Source organism: Eimeria necatrix, genomic scaffold (assembly GCF_000499385.1).
Source record: "Eimeria necatrix Houghton genomic scaffold, Enh_scaff12, whole genome shotgun sequence".
Taxonomy (NCBI): domain Eukaryota; phylum Apicomplexa; class Conoidasida; order Eucoccidiorida; family Eimeriidae; genus Eimeria; species Eimeria necatrix.
Window position 1 is genome coordinate 59483 of NW_013654875.1, and position 15262 is coordinate 74744.

The 15262-nt window shown below is 52.8% G+C and overlaps 4 protein-coding genes across 4 annotated transcripts; 3 read left to right on the top strand and 1 right to left on the bottom strand.

Annotated features, from left to right (window-relative positions):
- Nucleotides 1-305: 305 nt before the first annotated feature.
- On the top strand, nt 306-4304 carry ENH_00010060 (RNA binding motif-containing zinc finger protein, putative; the record flags this gene model as incomplete). The annotated part of the gene is made up of 8 exons (XM_013584081.1): nt 306-867; nt 1203-1429; nt 1607-1669; nt 1927-2274; nt 2453-2602; nt 2773-2888; nt 3064-3638; nt 4012-4304. The coding sequence occupies 8 exons, from the start codon at nt 306-308 to the stop codon at nt 4302-4304; spliced, it is 2334 nt and encodes a 777-aa protein (XP_013439535.1).
- A 963-nt stretch (nt 4305-5267) lies between these two features.
- Nucleotides 5268-7439, bottom strand: ENH_00010070 (tRNA (Uracil-5-)-methyltransferase TRM9, related; the record flags this gene model as incomplete). Its single annotated transcript, XM_013584082.1, has 6 exons — nt 5268-5617; nt 5793-5848; nt 5972-6037; nt 6438-6498; nt 6601-6890; nt 7159-7439. The coding sequence occupies 6 exons, from the start codon at nt 7437-7439 to the stop codon at nt 5268-5270; spliced, it is 1104 nt and encodes a 367-aa protein (XP_013439536.1).
- A 1653-nt stretch (nt 7440-9092) lies between these two features.
- Nucleotides 9093-11217, top strand: ENH_00010080 (hypothetical protein, conserved; the record flags this gene model as incomplete). Its single annotated transcript, XM_013584083.1, has 2 exons — nt 9093-10041; nt 10439-11217. 2 exons carry the CDS (start codon nt 9093-9095, stop codon nt 11215-11217), a joined length of 1728 nt encoding a protein of 575 aa, XP_013439537.1.
- Nucleotides 11218-12327: 1110 nt separating this feature from the next.
- ENH_00010090 (Zf-DNL-domain-containing protein, related) lies at nt 12328-13924 on the top strand (the record flags this gene model as incomplete). The annotated part of the gene is made up of 4 exons (XM_013584084.1): nt 12328-12957; nt 13096-13147; nt 13343-13455; nt 13628-13924. 4 exons carry the CDS (start codon nt 12328-12330, stop codon nt 13922-13924), a joined length of 1092 nt encoding a protein of 363 aa, XP_013439538.1.
- Nucleotides 13925-15262: the final 1338 nt, after the last annotated feature.

Consider the following 15262-nt stretch of genomic DNA (forward strand, 5'->3'; position numbering starts at 1 on the left):
GCATGGGCCGACGGGTTGCTCCATCTTTTGTCGTTTTCGTTTTTGGCATAGGACTGAATTCCCGTCTTGTTCCGACTGAGTTTATAGGGGGCCCTCGAAAGGCACCAAAAGTCTTCTGATACCCAACAACGAATACACCACGGCGGGGGCCCCCTATCCTCGGGCGACTCCTGTTGTCTTACGGTCTCCAATTTGCCACTTTTGGGGCATTTAGCTCCTCTTTCTCCCTTTAAACCTTTACATCTGCCCTGGTAAACGTCGGGGCCCCTCGTTTCGTTAATAGGGGCCCCCCCCTTCCCGTAGAGATGGACGGGAGTTTCCAAACACCCCATAGTGCCTCATCGGGCGTCTCAGGTGGAGCTCCGCCCCTACCAGGAGCCCCGCCCTCTTTAGGCGGCATGCCTCCTGGTGCATTTCCAGGGTCAACGGCTGGTGGAGGCCCCCTACCCCCGCTTCTGCCCGGGCTGCCTTATCCCCCACAGGCCTTGTTGCCAGGAAGTGGAGCCCCTGGCCTGGCGCCCCCTATGATGGGTCCGCCTCCATCAGTAGGTGGAGGTGCCACAGTGGGCGATGAAAGCGGTGGCCCCTCTAGCGCGCCTCCGTCTTGGACTTTGGAAGGTCGAGGTCGTGTTGAGGGCCCCCCACGTCAAGGCTCTACAGGGGGCCGCAATTTGTACATCCACAACGTGTCGAAGGAGGCACGGGAGTCAGATGTGAAGGCATTTTTTTCACAATGCGGCGAGGTTGAGAATGTGGCTCTCAGGGTCAACCAGCGGGTCGGGCCCAATGCAGTGTATGCCTTTGTTCTCTATAAAAACGCTGAAGACGCCAGACGCTGCTTCGAAACACTCAACGGGAAGACATTTAGTGAGTATACAAAAATTGCGCTTCTCATCCACCTCGCTGTGTGTATACTCCCCTTGGTAACTTGTTTATTAATGAATTTCCCGGGGCAGCTAAGTAGCTCTAACTAGCTGGCTGCGACAGCATCCGCGTTGCCTGCACATTCTGTCTGCTGTCGGTGTATACCCTCCATGAAACTACTCCCAAACGTATCGGTTGCTCTGGATACCGCACGTTAACTCAACGCATTATTTGCTCAAAACGTATATTCTTGTGCTCGCAGCTTGAACTCGCGCCTGCATGCGTGCACGTTTTCTGTGTCTTCGCTTGTTTGTTGTTGTCAATTTCTTTTGCTTCAGTGGGGCGCTGTGTTCGTGTCGAATACCAGCGGGGCCGTGCTGGTGGACGCAATAGCGGAGGAGATGATGCAGTGTCTGAGGCTGGCAGCGAAGCCGTTACTGCTGGTGCGGGCGGAAGCAGCACCAATAGCAGACGCTCCAATAGGGGCAAACAACAGATTGAAAGGGGGGGACATCGCAACGACAGGGATTGGGATAGGAGGGCCAGGCAACCCTTGAGATCTGTTGTGAGGATCATATGGACGAGCTAAATATTGACTGATCTCACACCTGAAATGCAGAATCGAACCGGAGGAGCTTAGTTGTCAGAGATGCTATTGTCACAAATTGTCTTCGCCTAGGCAGCCAGGAGGCCTAAACTCTGGCACTCAGGGTTCAGTTCGCGGCTTCGGTTATGTGCGCAGGAGGATGATCGGCGAGACGGAGAGCCTCCGCGAGCAAGGGACTGGGGCCACGATGAGGAAGCAGTACGCAGTCTTACGAGCAGCGGCCTCCAGTGGGGGCAGTTTGAACAGAGCAGTTATCGAAGTGCTTCGAAGGGTCGTTTCGTCTTGTTACGGTGTATCGGCATAACCAGTGCATGCATCCATCTGCATGCATATGCTTGCGGCCGCATCTGCATTAGATGCCTTTCTCGGTCTACCCTGTCACAGCCAGACAGCAGCTATCTTCGGTGCATGCAGTCAGTTTGATATCGTTTGTCGAGGGTCACTGTGTGTCGCAGATGTATCGGAGGGAGGGTCACAATGGACTAATGCCACCACAGCAACCGCACCAGCCACCACCGCCACAGCAGCAGCAGCAACCGCAGTTAGATGCGCCTGTTGCTCGGGAGCCGCTGTTGCTGTTCCCGCTACTGCAGCAGCACCGTTCACGTCAGGGCATTTCATATTCAAAGGACATGTCCTCTGGTGCCCCTGGTATTGCCATGGCACCGGCAGCTGGAGGGTCGCAGGGAGGGCCCACCAGCGCTGGCGCCCAGTGGAGGTGGGCTTTGGGTCGGAACGACCGGAAGAAGGTCTGTGTTACTGCCCTTTGCTTACAGGGAGAAGTGCCGCTGGAATTGCAGCAGGTAAACAAGTGGGCTTCTGCTGCTGCATTTGCTGTTGTTGGTGGATCTGCAGCTTTTCCTTGTGCTGATCCTGGTTTACCTTGCTTAGCGGTACTTGGTGACTAGGCACTCCAAGCTTCTCGGTTTTTTGCGTTTTCTTGGGCTCAGTGTCTAGGGTCTAGGGCGTATGTATGCGCAGCTTCAAAGCATGCTGAACGTCAGTCACCGCAGTAAATGCGAGGAGTTGGCACTTAAGCCAATGGACGCAGCAGTGCTGCTGCAACCGGCGAGTCCAGAGAACGAAGCGCCTTTCAATGAATACGTGTCATATTTTAGGTCGAAGGAACGGGTGCGCTGCTGTTACTGATACTGCTGCCAATGTTGGGCTTTTGTCGTTCGTTAACGGAGAGCTGGCATCATGAGCTGATGTTGATGTGGCGCTTCTGTCAGAAATGAAACTGCATGTTACTGTTGCAACTTGGGAGTCTTGCCGTTTGTGCGTTATCTCTGTCGCTTCAGGCGGGCGTTGCGTGTTTGCCCGGCGGGCTATTTTTGTATTTTGTGCCTCCGGGTTTCCAAGTCTTCGACAAATACAGATATCTCTTCCCGCAGCATCTCAGAAACAGCAACTCTGTGTAAGCCTGACGTCGATGCTGGTATCAGCTTGGTTTTGGCCATTCGATTGCCGCTGTTGGTACTGTGCTGCTGCCGCCCGGTCGTGTGCGTTGCCAGTCATGACTGCATATCAAGGCCATCAGCAGCAGCGGAACAGGGCACTTCGTATGGGATTGCTTGCATTGTGCCATTCAGGATGATCGGTCTCCTTGGTCCCTCCCCCAGCTCCGGTACTGCTGCTGCTGCAGCTGCCGCTACTGGTGCTCCTGCGTCACATACACCACCTGAACAGCAACAGCAGGCACAGCAGCAGCAGCCACAGCAACAGTGGCAGCAGCAGCAGCAGGTGCCTGGACCTGCTGTGCAGCAGGCGTGGCAGCAGCAGCAACCTTGGCAGCAACAGCAACAGCAACCATCATGGCAGCAACCTCAGCTCCCGCAGAGCTGGCCGCAACAACAACAAGCACAAGTGAAGCAGCAGCTCAATATGACACAGACATGGCAGCAGCAGCCGCAGCAACAGCAGCAGCCGCAGCAGTGGGCGCCGGAACAGCTGCAGCAGCAGCAACAAGGGCCTCCGGTGCAGCAACAGCAGCAGCCGTGGCAACAGCAACAGCAGCAGCCACAATCATGGCACCAGCAGCCGCAACAGCAGCAGCAAACTGGCAACTCTCAGAGCAATGTGCCGGAACAGCAACAACAGCAACAGGAGGGACCAGCAGGAGGCATTAGCTGGATGCAGCAGCTTAGCAACATGGCAGCCTTCCTAGGCGCCAAAAAATGACACAGACTTAGGTTTCGGCCGCAGTTTTCGCAGCAGCATCATGCCGCTGTACAAGGGGTCCCGTGAACAGACGGATGTAACAGTAGAGGAGTGTCCCATGCGGTGGCTGGCAGGCAGCTAGCCACCGGTCCACATGTGACTGGGTGGCTCCTCTAGGATCTTTGCTGGGTCAGCAGCATTATCAGCTGGCACCGCTGCTGTTTTCGATGCCTTCGATTTGCCGCTGCATACCACACGGATATGTCGTCAACCGCCCGAGGGTAGCGCGCGCATACCACACGGATATGTCGTCAACCGCCCGAGGGTAGCGCGCGTTCTGCTATCGCGGCTTAGAGCGAAAATTGGTCGGGGCTGAGTAGGCCCTGTGCGGAGAAAGGGAGAAGCTCGTGTTGCACTCTCTCGGTTGCCCACCCTGTTAGGCACTTACGGCATGGACGAAAGCGACGAAGGTAGAAACAGGGAGGCAGCTGAAGGAGTAGACGGGAGCGATACAATAAAGTTGGTCACGCCAACACACGCTTATAAGGAATGGCACGACAGACGAGAGATGCAGCAGGGACTAAAACGGAAGACAGATAGACGATGCACAGCCAAGAAGGCAAGCAGGCATGCACACACTAAGAGGTGGAAGCACGCGTGTAGAGACGCATAATTAGACACAGAGCTTAATAGATGCGTACAAAGGGCACACAGGGGGATTAGATGAAAAGAGGGAAACAGGAAGGGGTCAGAAAGGCAGACAGGTCAGAGATGACTTAAAGTAGTCGCCACGGCATGTATCATCAGAAATAGGCAGCGCGAAGCAACCGGAACTGCGGAAGGGTGCACATCGCCAGCAATGGGCAAGCATGGTGGCTCCGAACTGAGACAGTTTTCTAGGAGACCCGTTTGGAATTCAAACGAAAATGAGCGAGATAGACGCTTGAAAGGAGGCGATGGATTCGCTACGCGACTTGGGAGAGACGAACGGGTGGACAGGTTGCACTGTCGCAGAAACTAAGACTGGTGGAAGCGACACGAAGAACCGTCCACACATATCCAGAGAAAGCACTCTTTGGGAGCGAATTCCTGCTTTTAAATTGTACTCAAAACATGAAGTGTTTGCGAGGTTATGCTGTACCGCTGTTCAGTCGCTTTCTCCCGGCGTTCCTGGCTGCCGCTGGCTCTGCGTAGTGTAGCATTTATTTTCGTCCGCTTGGCTGCGCACTTCTCGGCGGCTGTATATTTCGATGGCTCCTCCGCCTTATGCTTGGCAGCCTGCCAGGCGACTTGCGGCTCGCCGCTTTCGTGTGTGTTGGCAGTATTTCCCCACCCAGCCCTACTCTCGTCTCTGCAGCTACTTCTCTCTACTTCGGCCTCGGTTCCTATATCCACGTGCGTTCTCAACAGCCTCGTACCAGCCACGGCGCCTCTTATCTAAAGCCTCTTCTTACTTCACACAGTGAAGCCCTCTCACCTCTGTCAAGACATGTTGGGCAACTGCTGCCTGGGTCTCAGCAGGCACTTTGTGAAGCTTCGTTAAGTGTACAGCTACCACTTCTTTTGGGTCTTCCTTTACACGCGTCTGTCTGTGGGGCCCTCAGTGACCCTGGAAAAGATCAGAGGGAGTGGATGTCTACTGGTCGCTGCACTTTTCGAGCACTACTGCCCAGTTGTTCGTATCATTGTAACAGTCGAGTACCCTGACCCGCTTTTCTTTGGCGCAAAGGCCCAACAGCTCCTCCCTCGTAAATACTCTGTAGAACCGATATACTGTATCCTCGTCGTCTAGAGGTGGAACCGCCGAGGACTCGGCTCCTACGGGCCCGCCAGCATCTGTTTTGTCGGCTCCTCCGGGCCCGCCAGCATCTGTTTTGTCGGCTCCTCCGGGCCTGCCAGCATCTGTTTTGCCTTGGCAGCCACCCACACCCTCCGAACGCTCGCGAGCGCGCTCATGATGCTTCTGATACACCCATGGCACCAATACTGAAGCAATGCCAGCAAACACAGCAATAACAGGAGAAAATACGGGGGCGCTGGCCCACTTGTTACGGCCGCGACATTGCCGGCACCGAGCAATGGAAGAGAAAGAGCTAGCACAAGCTGCATGAACTGCAGCAAGGTCCAGTCACTGTGAAAATCGGCTCCCGCAGCAGCTTACCATCTTGACTTGGAAATTTACGCTCCCCAACACTGCCTGACTCATGCTCGAGTGCCCTGGAAGTCAACAAACACTCGAGCAGGCTCAGCAGTTGGACGGCTGTGTTAAGCAACGAGAAAGAGCCTTGGGCTGACGCTGTTGGCCTAGGACTCTGTACTCAGTTAAGGGTTTCCACGTACCACACATAAATCAAAATGCGTCCCCCACATCGCGTAATGCGTGCCAGTTCTCTCAAGGCCTGTAGCCTGCATACGCACTTCGCAGGAGCGACACTTGTAGCCCTCAGCACAGTTACAGTGACGGCCGCAGCAACAGCAGTAGCGGAGTGCGCAGGAGCAACTGTGTTGATTCCCATAAAACCGTGGAGGCAGCGAAAGCTGCAGCAGCAACCACAGTGTCGGCGAAAGCAACCGCAGCAAGTGCAGTAGTAGCAACTGAAGCAGCAACTGGGCAATAGAAGTCACAAACATTCAGCAATAAGCTGTGCCACTTGTCTTTGGATACATTAGGGGCAAGAAAAGCAACTGCTTTGAAGTCCTGCACGAGGCAGAAACAGCTACGACGCCAAGGAGAAGCACCAGCTGAGCAGCCATAACACTAGCAGCAGTAACAGCGACATCACCGACAGCAGGAACCAAAGCTGACCTCCTTTCCTCCGTAGTCAAATGATGGAGAACGGCAATGCATATGACGCCGTCTGCAACTTCTGGGAGCCCACGCACAACCGGCCCCACAACAGAAAGCATGCAGTAGAGGAGCCAAGCATACTCTGAGCTTCATATCAAAACAATTAGCATTCGTATCTTACCATCTCTGATCGGGGTATGCAGGCAGTCCGCCTGCACAAGTCGAGTCCTTAAAGAACCCTCAGCGGCCTCGGAGGCGCAACGTAGCAGCTCTTTGGACCTATCAAGGCCTATTGACAATGAGCTGTACGGGCTGAAACAATTGGTGCTATTGCTTCCGCTGCTGCTGTCGATTTGACAGATGCTCGGTCTGCAGTGGAGGTACTTGCCGTTGCCACAGCCAACATCCAGCAACAGCGCGTCGGGTGGTAACGACTCGATGAAGGCTGCAACCTTGGGCCACGGCCGGTTCCTATACGTACGCAAAGAGACTCCAAATCTGCATTATCTTTTTCAAATTTGCACGTATTTGCCTGTAATGATGCATTAAGCTTGCATGTGCTTGTTCACTTGCAGCTATTGGCATGAAAGAAAACCACGCTCCTCTGCCTCCATACTTGAGGGGAAGACAATCGCTACATCCCGATCAATGTAAGGTCACTAGTGCCTGAGCTGTAGGACGTGATAGACTCTAGGGCTTAGGACATGGTGTTTCGGATCCAACGCTTCCGGTCGATGACCTTGTATGATTGAAATGGGGTGCAATCTTCGCATAAACAGAATCGACGTGCTGCCTCTCAAATGCGGCGCCTAGTAGAGCTGAGGGGACCGGTACCGACTCAGGACGGCGACGGCACTTTTGTAGTTGCTGTCTGCGCCGCTGCTGCTGCTGTCGACGGCGCTCACGCTTCTCTTGCTGGATTTTTTGCTGGTGCTCTTCCCCTTGTTCTTGTTGCTCTTGCTGAGGCTTCTGCTGCGACTGCTCCGCCTGCTGCTGTTGGATGGCATTCCGACTGTTCATTGCGACAAAAAGATCGGCGACTTCAGTGTTATCCAATATCCTGCCCTCTCTGCAATATCGGTAGCAGTGTTGACGGCAGTTCTATCTGCAGCTTCCTCAACGTCAGCGGCACCACAAATCCTTAGAATAAGCATGTACTATCCACAAATCCCTGATAAAAGCATGGACAACTATTTTCCCAGTACATTTGGGCAAATGCGCCTCGAGAACCCCACAAAGAGAACAAGGGGGCCCCTTGAGGGACACAGGTTGGCGTCCCCAGTGGGCAAGCGTCGTTAGCCTGTCAAAAACAAATTATGAACATTAAAGCGATCATTACACTACATGGGCTACCTGCAGAAACTTGGCTGATGCTCATTGATTCACTCCGAAGGAACGCAGCAAACCCGAGAGAGCCGCAAGGGCCCCAGCTAGTCAACCACGGGCCCTGGAAGCGTCCTCTGGAGATCGTCATGTTTCGTCTTCTTTTTGGTTGTATTTTGTTCAAACGAATCATATCTCAACAGGTACGGACTCAGATACAGAGTCAGCTGATCAAAGAAGCTGTCAGACGAAGGGTTGCAGGGTGCGCTGCACGCGATGTCTTGGGCTGAAGACCTGTCATAGGCCCTCCCGTGTTCTACTCCATAGCAACTCAATCAAATGTGACGAGCTGTCTGAACGTTCAGAGCCAGGTGTTTTTCATGTTTCCTGACCTCTGCTCACCCCAGCATGGTTTTACCCTACAAGGGCCTTGTGGAGAGGTTGGTTTCCCTCCAAGTAAGGGGCTAATTCTCTACACTAGATGCCCCTTTCAGTTCCATTCGAGGGTTTGAATGTTTACGTGGATTTTTTCGTCGAAGTCCTTCAGCGGAGTCCCCAAGGAACTCAACGGGGACTCAACAGTAGCCGCCAGCCTCCTCCCATCTCCAAGAGGAGTACACAGGCCAAACGTGCCGCCAGCGGACTACTGCCAAGTTGGGGAGGCCCCTACTTGTAATTGGTGCGAAGAATGCTTGCCCAGTCTTTTCGTGCTGACGCATGCGCGTACCGACCACCTGAGAGGCCTTATTCTTTCTTGGGCTCGAGGCAGTCATGGGACCCAGGTTGCGGGAGCCCTGGTGGAGCCCCAGAGGCCCCATTGTCTGCATTGGAATAACCGGCCACTTGTTGATTCGCAAATTTCCCCAGCTGCGCCCTTTGGTGCGGCCCCTAAAGCTCCAGACGCCTTATTTATTCCTTTTTCGACGAATTTCACAGAATACCGGGCACGACCGTTCCTGTGGATCTCCCAATGCATCAGATCATGAAGTGCACTGCCAAACTAATGGTCTTCCGCTGCATTTCCCGAAAACAAATGCTAAGACAGAGTTACTTTCGGGACTCCACGTGGGGGATGATACAGAAGCGAGCAGACCCGAAGCTTGCAAAGAAGTAAAAGAAGCACATGTATTCAATACCAACGGTAGTTTCTGCAGCAGGGAATGCTGCCGCAACAGGTGGGGGCAGGCAATGCCGCTTCGTATTCGAGATCCAGTGCTCTTTTTGGAACGCGCAGCATCTGACGCCTTAAGCAACAGCAGCACAGATAGTGGGAACAAATGTTGCTGCGGTTCTGTTGTAGATAGAGTTTTCATACAGCTGGTGGATGCAAGGCACTGTCCTGGCTCTGCTATGCTGCTTCTGCGCTGCGCTCCTGTGGGATCCTACGTACACATTGGCGACTTCTGCTGCACCGGAAGCAATTTGCAGCCGCTGTTGCAGCAAGTGCAGCAGGGGCTAAGGCTGCTGCAGCAGCTAGAAGATCCCGAAGCAGCAGCAGCAGCTGCTGCAGTTGCTTCGGATGATTCCGTATCGCGTGCTAGAGAGCATTCAGGAAACGTAGGCTTTGCTGGGACCCCTGGGAGAGTCGCGTCACAGCAGGAAGAGCCCCATGCAGACGTGCTGTACTTTGACAGCACTTACCTGCACCCCCGTTTCTCCTTTCTTTCTAAGGAAGACGCTGTGGCTGAAATGTGCCAACGGATGGAGGTCACTTTTGAGGGCGTCTTTCAGAATCTTCGAACGCGACCTACGAAGGGCCTACTTCGGGGGCATCGAAGCCGTAGTCTGCATGTTGTTGTGGGCGTAGACAATTTGGGGAAGGAATCGCTTTTGCAGCAGCTCGGAAAGGCTCTTAGGGCCCCCATAGGACTTTCTGAGGCCCAATCTGACTCCGCTGCAGCTGTTGCTGCTGCTGCTGCTCAGGCTAATGGTACCTGCGCATATAGCATTGAGGACTTTACACGCGGTCTTTATTGTCCAGTAATTAGAGCAGTCATGAGCTGGATATTTACTTCCACATCCTGGGGAAGCAGTAGTGACAACAGTACTGCTGTCAGAGAAATGCCTGCATGCGGCTGCCCATGGCCTAATGAGTCACGGAGCGCAGCTCGGCCAGGTCATCCACAGGAGCAGCCCTGGCATGAAGCGAGCCAAGAAGATGTGGAAATGTTGGTTGGTTTGTCTGGTGAAGCTAGCCAGGCTGCCGTGCCTTTGTTTGCGGTGCCTCGGCGGCTGCTACTGAAAGTGATTAGTGCCCTCGAGGCGTCCGCGCTATCTGCATTGGGGCTGCTTCCATCCGGTAAGCTCTGCCTCGCCATAATACATGCCTTCAGCGCAAATATTCGGGTGTATCGAACATTAGTCTTTTCTTGCCGTTATGGAGCAGTAAAGCCAAGCGCGCTTGCATGCGTGTTCGAAGGTTTGGTGCTGTTCAAGGCGTTGGATCAACGTCTTACAGTGCATTGCTCAGAATGACAAGTTCAGAACCCGAGGTTAAGGACTGGCTGCAAAGTGCGTTCTCGTGTGTTTAGGCGGCATTTCCTTTCGCAACGGAGTGTGGTCTGTACATTCGGTATCGGCGTCACCTCACTCCTCTTTTTATTCGCTTCTCGACTTTGCAAGGGGCGTAAGGCCGCAAAAGGCAGTCCTTCTAGAGCCATTGCCCGTGCCCTCGTGCGCATGCACTGTTGTAACAGGGGCAAGCTTAGAAAAGGGAATTCACGAAGGGGAGCTTGCCGGCAGTAGCAGTAATAACGACAGCAACAGCAGCAACAACAGCAGCAGCAATAGTGTTGATGGTTATCAGAACTACAGAGGAGTTTCACAGAAAGTCGTCGCGAGGACAAGAAAGCTGCCAGAGAGGGGGAATCCTAATAGCAGTATGCAGACCAACTCCGTGGGCACACCTATCACACTGCTGTTAGATAGGATCGAGGCTGAAGAAATGATCCTAGCTGTAGGGGTTGAGGGCTCTGAGGCGTTGAACAACAATAATAGCAGCGCAGAACTAGCTGCCATGGTTGGGTGCTACTCTCCGTCAGTTGTTGCCTCAGTACCTCGCGGCCCTGTAGCAAGATCAAAGGCTCCAAGTGTCTGTGGAGCCTTTAATTATGATGGAAGAGAGGGTTCGGCCGCCTTTGTTGAAGCTACAGAGCTACCCATAGTGGTACTAGGCAGCGGTCGGCGACTTTTTTGCCCCCATGGATGCCCACGCAGGTGTCTACGAGGCTCCTGCACATATATGTGCCGAAAACGCAACAGAATCGTTGCTTGCTCAGCGGAAGATTCACGGCGTATGGAGGTAAAGGCCTATGGCTCACCGAGCGTTCTACCTGACAGTAGGGAACCCGGCGTGCCACCGCAGGCCCGAATAACTCCTGAACTAGTAACGGGGACTGGGAATGAAACGTCAGTCCTGCCTTTTAGGAAAGTCAGTAGAGCTGTTAGACGTCTGCGCTTCGTATCTAGAGCTTAAGCGCCATGAGGAGGGCCCTTCTGCTATCCTCCAACGAAGTACTGCAGCATTGCATGCACGCACGCTCGTAAGGCAGGTTTTTTGGAGCAGGCTCGTACTTCTCTGGGCTGTCACGGGCAAAAGTAGCTTTAGCGGAAGTATGGACGCGGTGACCGCTACAGAGAGAGAACAGTCGCAGTGTGGAAAGCGGAGCAGCGTCAGCGAGCCTACGTAGGGCGTAGATGCAGGTGATAGGAAGCTGTGATGCTGTAGGGCGCCGCAACAGAATTTGTGTAATAGCGGGGCACTTGCAATGTGTAGATCTACAGGTTAGAGGGTCCTGAAAAATCGCAATCTTCGGGCTCCGATGGGCGAGCGCCAAAGCTTTGTCCAGGGAGGCAGCCGCGAGCACTTCCCATTTCAAAGCAGTTTGGGGGCTTAGTTGGCCGGAGATACCGCACCTGCCTTCAAGTGAACTGGCTGCAGCTGGGCAACGCTAGCTGCCGATGCTCGCTGCGCAGAAAAGCGTTAACTTGGCTCAAGGCTGTGGAGGTTCTGGAGGCTTTCCTTTTTCGTGTAACCAGCCAGGGAGCGGTGAACCCCAAATGGTTGAATATAGGAGCCTTAAAAGTTTGCCTTGGGTTTTTCTTCGGTGAAGGCTTCATGCGCTGGTCCTTTCCAAGCATGACTGCGGCTCAGGTGGAACTGCTCAGACTCTCATATCTTCTGGCATACTGCAAAACACGTGCTACACCCTTATACAAATCTACTCTTATATTTTGCCTCACGTTTAGTTTGGGTGCGCAACAAGGTTGGAGCAGCAGTCGAGCTAATATGTGTCGAGACCCATTGGACTGTGGGGCCCTAACCTGATGCACTGCTGGTGCGTCATGGAGCAACTAGTGCTTACGTCTGGCTTCTGCATCCTTTAATTTCATCGTTCCCTTTACGTAGATGCATTAACGATGGGGTTAACCTTTTTTTGCGTCGGAAGCAGTGCCGAGAGGGCTCTTGCCACCTTCCCTAATGCCGGGCAGCCTATAGTCCTTGCTCTTCTTATTCACTGCTGCTGTCAGGATGATTAATTGTCGCATTGCGCAATGTACACATGAAATCTGTTTTGACTTTTATATGATGCATGCGCTTAGAAAGCAACCGTCGCTCTGGGTCTCCGCAAGAGTGCGCAATGGGGCCCTCACTGCTCATCCAGGGTTTCCTAGAGATCAGCACAGCAACTCAGTGCTCACAGGAAGAACTTCGAATACAGATAGTTTGATACTTCCTGTGAGGTTGAGCAGTGTGTTGTCGGCATCAGCTGCGAGGGAGTCTGCCGAATGGCCAACGGCAACACGGGGGACGGTACCAACGAGGAGGGCACAATTGAGGCAGCTTAACTTCTTCGGTGTCCCCGGACCTATGGTGTCATCTCTTTCCCATGCCCAGTTCTGCGGGATCCTGATCCGACGTCCGCTGAGCACGGTCCCCTCAGGAACGACTGGAGCGGCAGCAGTAGCCTCCGAAGACACAGACGGACAGCAACGGGAGCTGTCAGGGTGGACTCCTAAGGAGCCAAATGAGGGCCAAGCAGTGCCCACAAAGCCGAATGAGGGCCAATCATTGCCTAAGAAGTCAAATGAGGGCCCATCCGTGCGTGTTAATCTTTCGCGAATTCCCGGGACAGAAAACGCGAAGGACGGTCTGATGACTCTAGTTTTCACCTGTTGCAAGTGCAATAGAAGATCGGCCAAGAAATTTTCAAAGGTCTGATGCTGTTCAGCGTACCCTTGAGCAGCACAATAGACGGTAGAGAGCGACGGCGACATTTGCAGCAGCCGCGGCCGATACTGTTGCTTCTGCAGCAGTAGTATCATTGTTGTGTTGCTAACACTTATCTCTTAGGTGGCATATACTCAGGGGGTGGTGATCGTGCGGTGTCCCGGCTGCAGCAATCGTACGGTGGATATTCTCAGTAGTCCTGGATGCAGAGCAGAACGGTGTAATTTGGCTTAGTTCGGCTCATTTTTTTGTTTTCTCATCTTTCACGAATCTCTACACAAGGTGCGAAGAGCTGCGCAAATCACATCCGTTCACTTCGTGATGCTTTGAATAGGCGCACAGGCATTATACTGCATGTTTGTTGGTGCAGTCCATTTAGTGGCAGACCGTCTGAAATGGTTTGGAGATGAGGAGAGCGACGTGGAGACAATCCTGGCGGCGAAGGGAGAGAAGGTACTTCGGTCATTGACAGGCAAGCAAGCTGTGTTCCCCTTGCTGCTGTTGGCTGGCTACAGGATTTCTGCTTCATCGACAATAAATGCAAAATGCAGGAAAACTGCACGCCACAGCTCTGTATCAGAAAAGGGCATGCGAACGGCGAACGGCAAATTTGTTTTTCTAGTTGGTACGGTAGTGCCTGTGTTGTTTTCTTCAGCGGCGCACCTGCTCGACTTCGAGGGGATGTGTGATGGTCGGAAAGGGCCTACGCACGGTCCACACAACATTGTCACGGAGTCTTAAGCTGTATATATATATATATATACGAGTTGCTAAGATTTTCAGTGGCGAAGGATGTCTACTGCGTCCATTTTTTCTTTACAGAGTTCACAACCGGCACAGAAATGACATCACTTTTTGTGTGTACATTTCTGCGTGCACGTGGCGGGCCTACGAACATAGCAGAGTTAAACTTCACATGAGCGTTGATGAAGCGTTTGTAGCTCAGTGTTAGACGGATAGCAGCAGCAGTCCTAGCCAGCCACACCCCACAGCTAGCCTCCACGTAGACGCTTGCCAAAACCTTGAATTCGCAAAGGGGTGTCGCGCTTTCCACCCTGAGAGTTTGTTTATTAGTGCGCAGAAGAGATGCCAAGGCATGCTTTTTTCAGCACCATAGATTTCGGACATGCGGATGCATGTTGCACTGTGTCTATGGGTCGCACTGAGTGCAGATGTTTTTGTTAGTTATCTGTCACAGTCTCACTCTCTAGCTGGATTTCGTCTCGTGACCTTACTCGTTGCGCATTCCAGATAACCTTTCTAGGCCCAGACCACGGCTATTTTATCCGAACTTCTTTCCCTATGCAGTATAAAGGTTGTGCCAGGTTTGGCACGGCATTTCTGAGAGACATCGGCAACTGTGTTCGTATTTCCGGTGCTCATAGAGGACCTGCTGTGCCAGTGTTCCTGGCCAGCATACAGTGCGCAGGATACAGAAGTGCATCGGGCCAGGGAAGCGCTCAAATTGCTGAGATGCACTGGAAGCAGTAGGGAGGTAAATGTGTAACGAGGCGCGAAACGGCTGGGTGGAATGCTATCTGCTTCTGCCGAAACACACATCGGGCCAATTCTCTACTATCTAAAATGTTTAGTCTCTGCTAAATCTGATTTCTCACATTTATATATGCGGAGAAATTCGTGTAGCTGCTCAGCAGGCGCGGCTTGTGGGGCAGAAGGCGATGTGTACACTCTGTATATGAGCGAGAGCGGCACAGCCGGCTGCACTTCACGCCGTTGTGGCAGTCAAATTTAGCATTTAATTCCCTGTTGACTTATATTTTTGTCTGCCTCTGGTGCTAAAGACTGAGAGGAGCAACAGAACTGCATGTCACCACTGGTGCTCTATCGCTCAGCAGCACGTGACCATTGGCAGAGGTGCGGTGTGTTTCTCCATTACAAGCAGAACCTTGCAACTTCAGTCTCAGTAGACCCTTAAGGGGGGAAATAGTTGTTTTATAGCAGTCTTAGAGTCTTCTCTATATCATTAATATCTTTTTTGTCATATATCCTTTTTTCGGTGGCAAAATGAAGCTTTTGACGTTTCACCTGTCCATCTTTGCAACACCGCTCCTTCTGTATGAAATCTCCCGAACACCAGAGTCTGGTGAGTTGAAGCAATCACGGAAATTCAAATTGAACCTTTCGCCCATTAATCATTTGGTTGAGCCAGCGCATGCGGGCTTTAAACCAGTGTGGCAATGTATTAGCTGTAGGCAGACACCTGTCTGCGTAAAAAGGAGAACAGGCCCAAACGCAAATATTAATAAATGAAAGTGCTTCCATTTACACA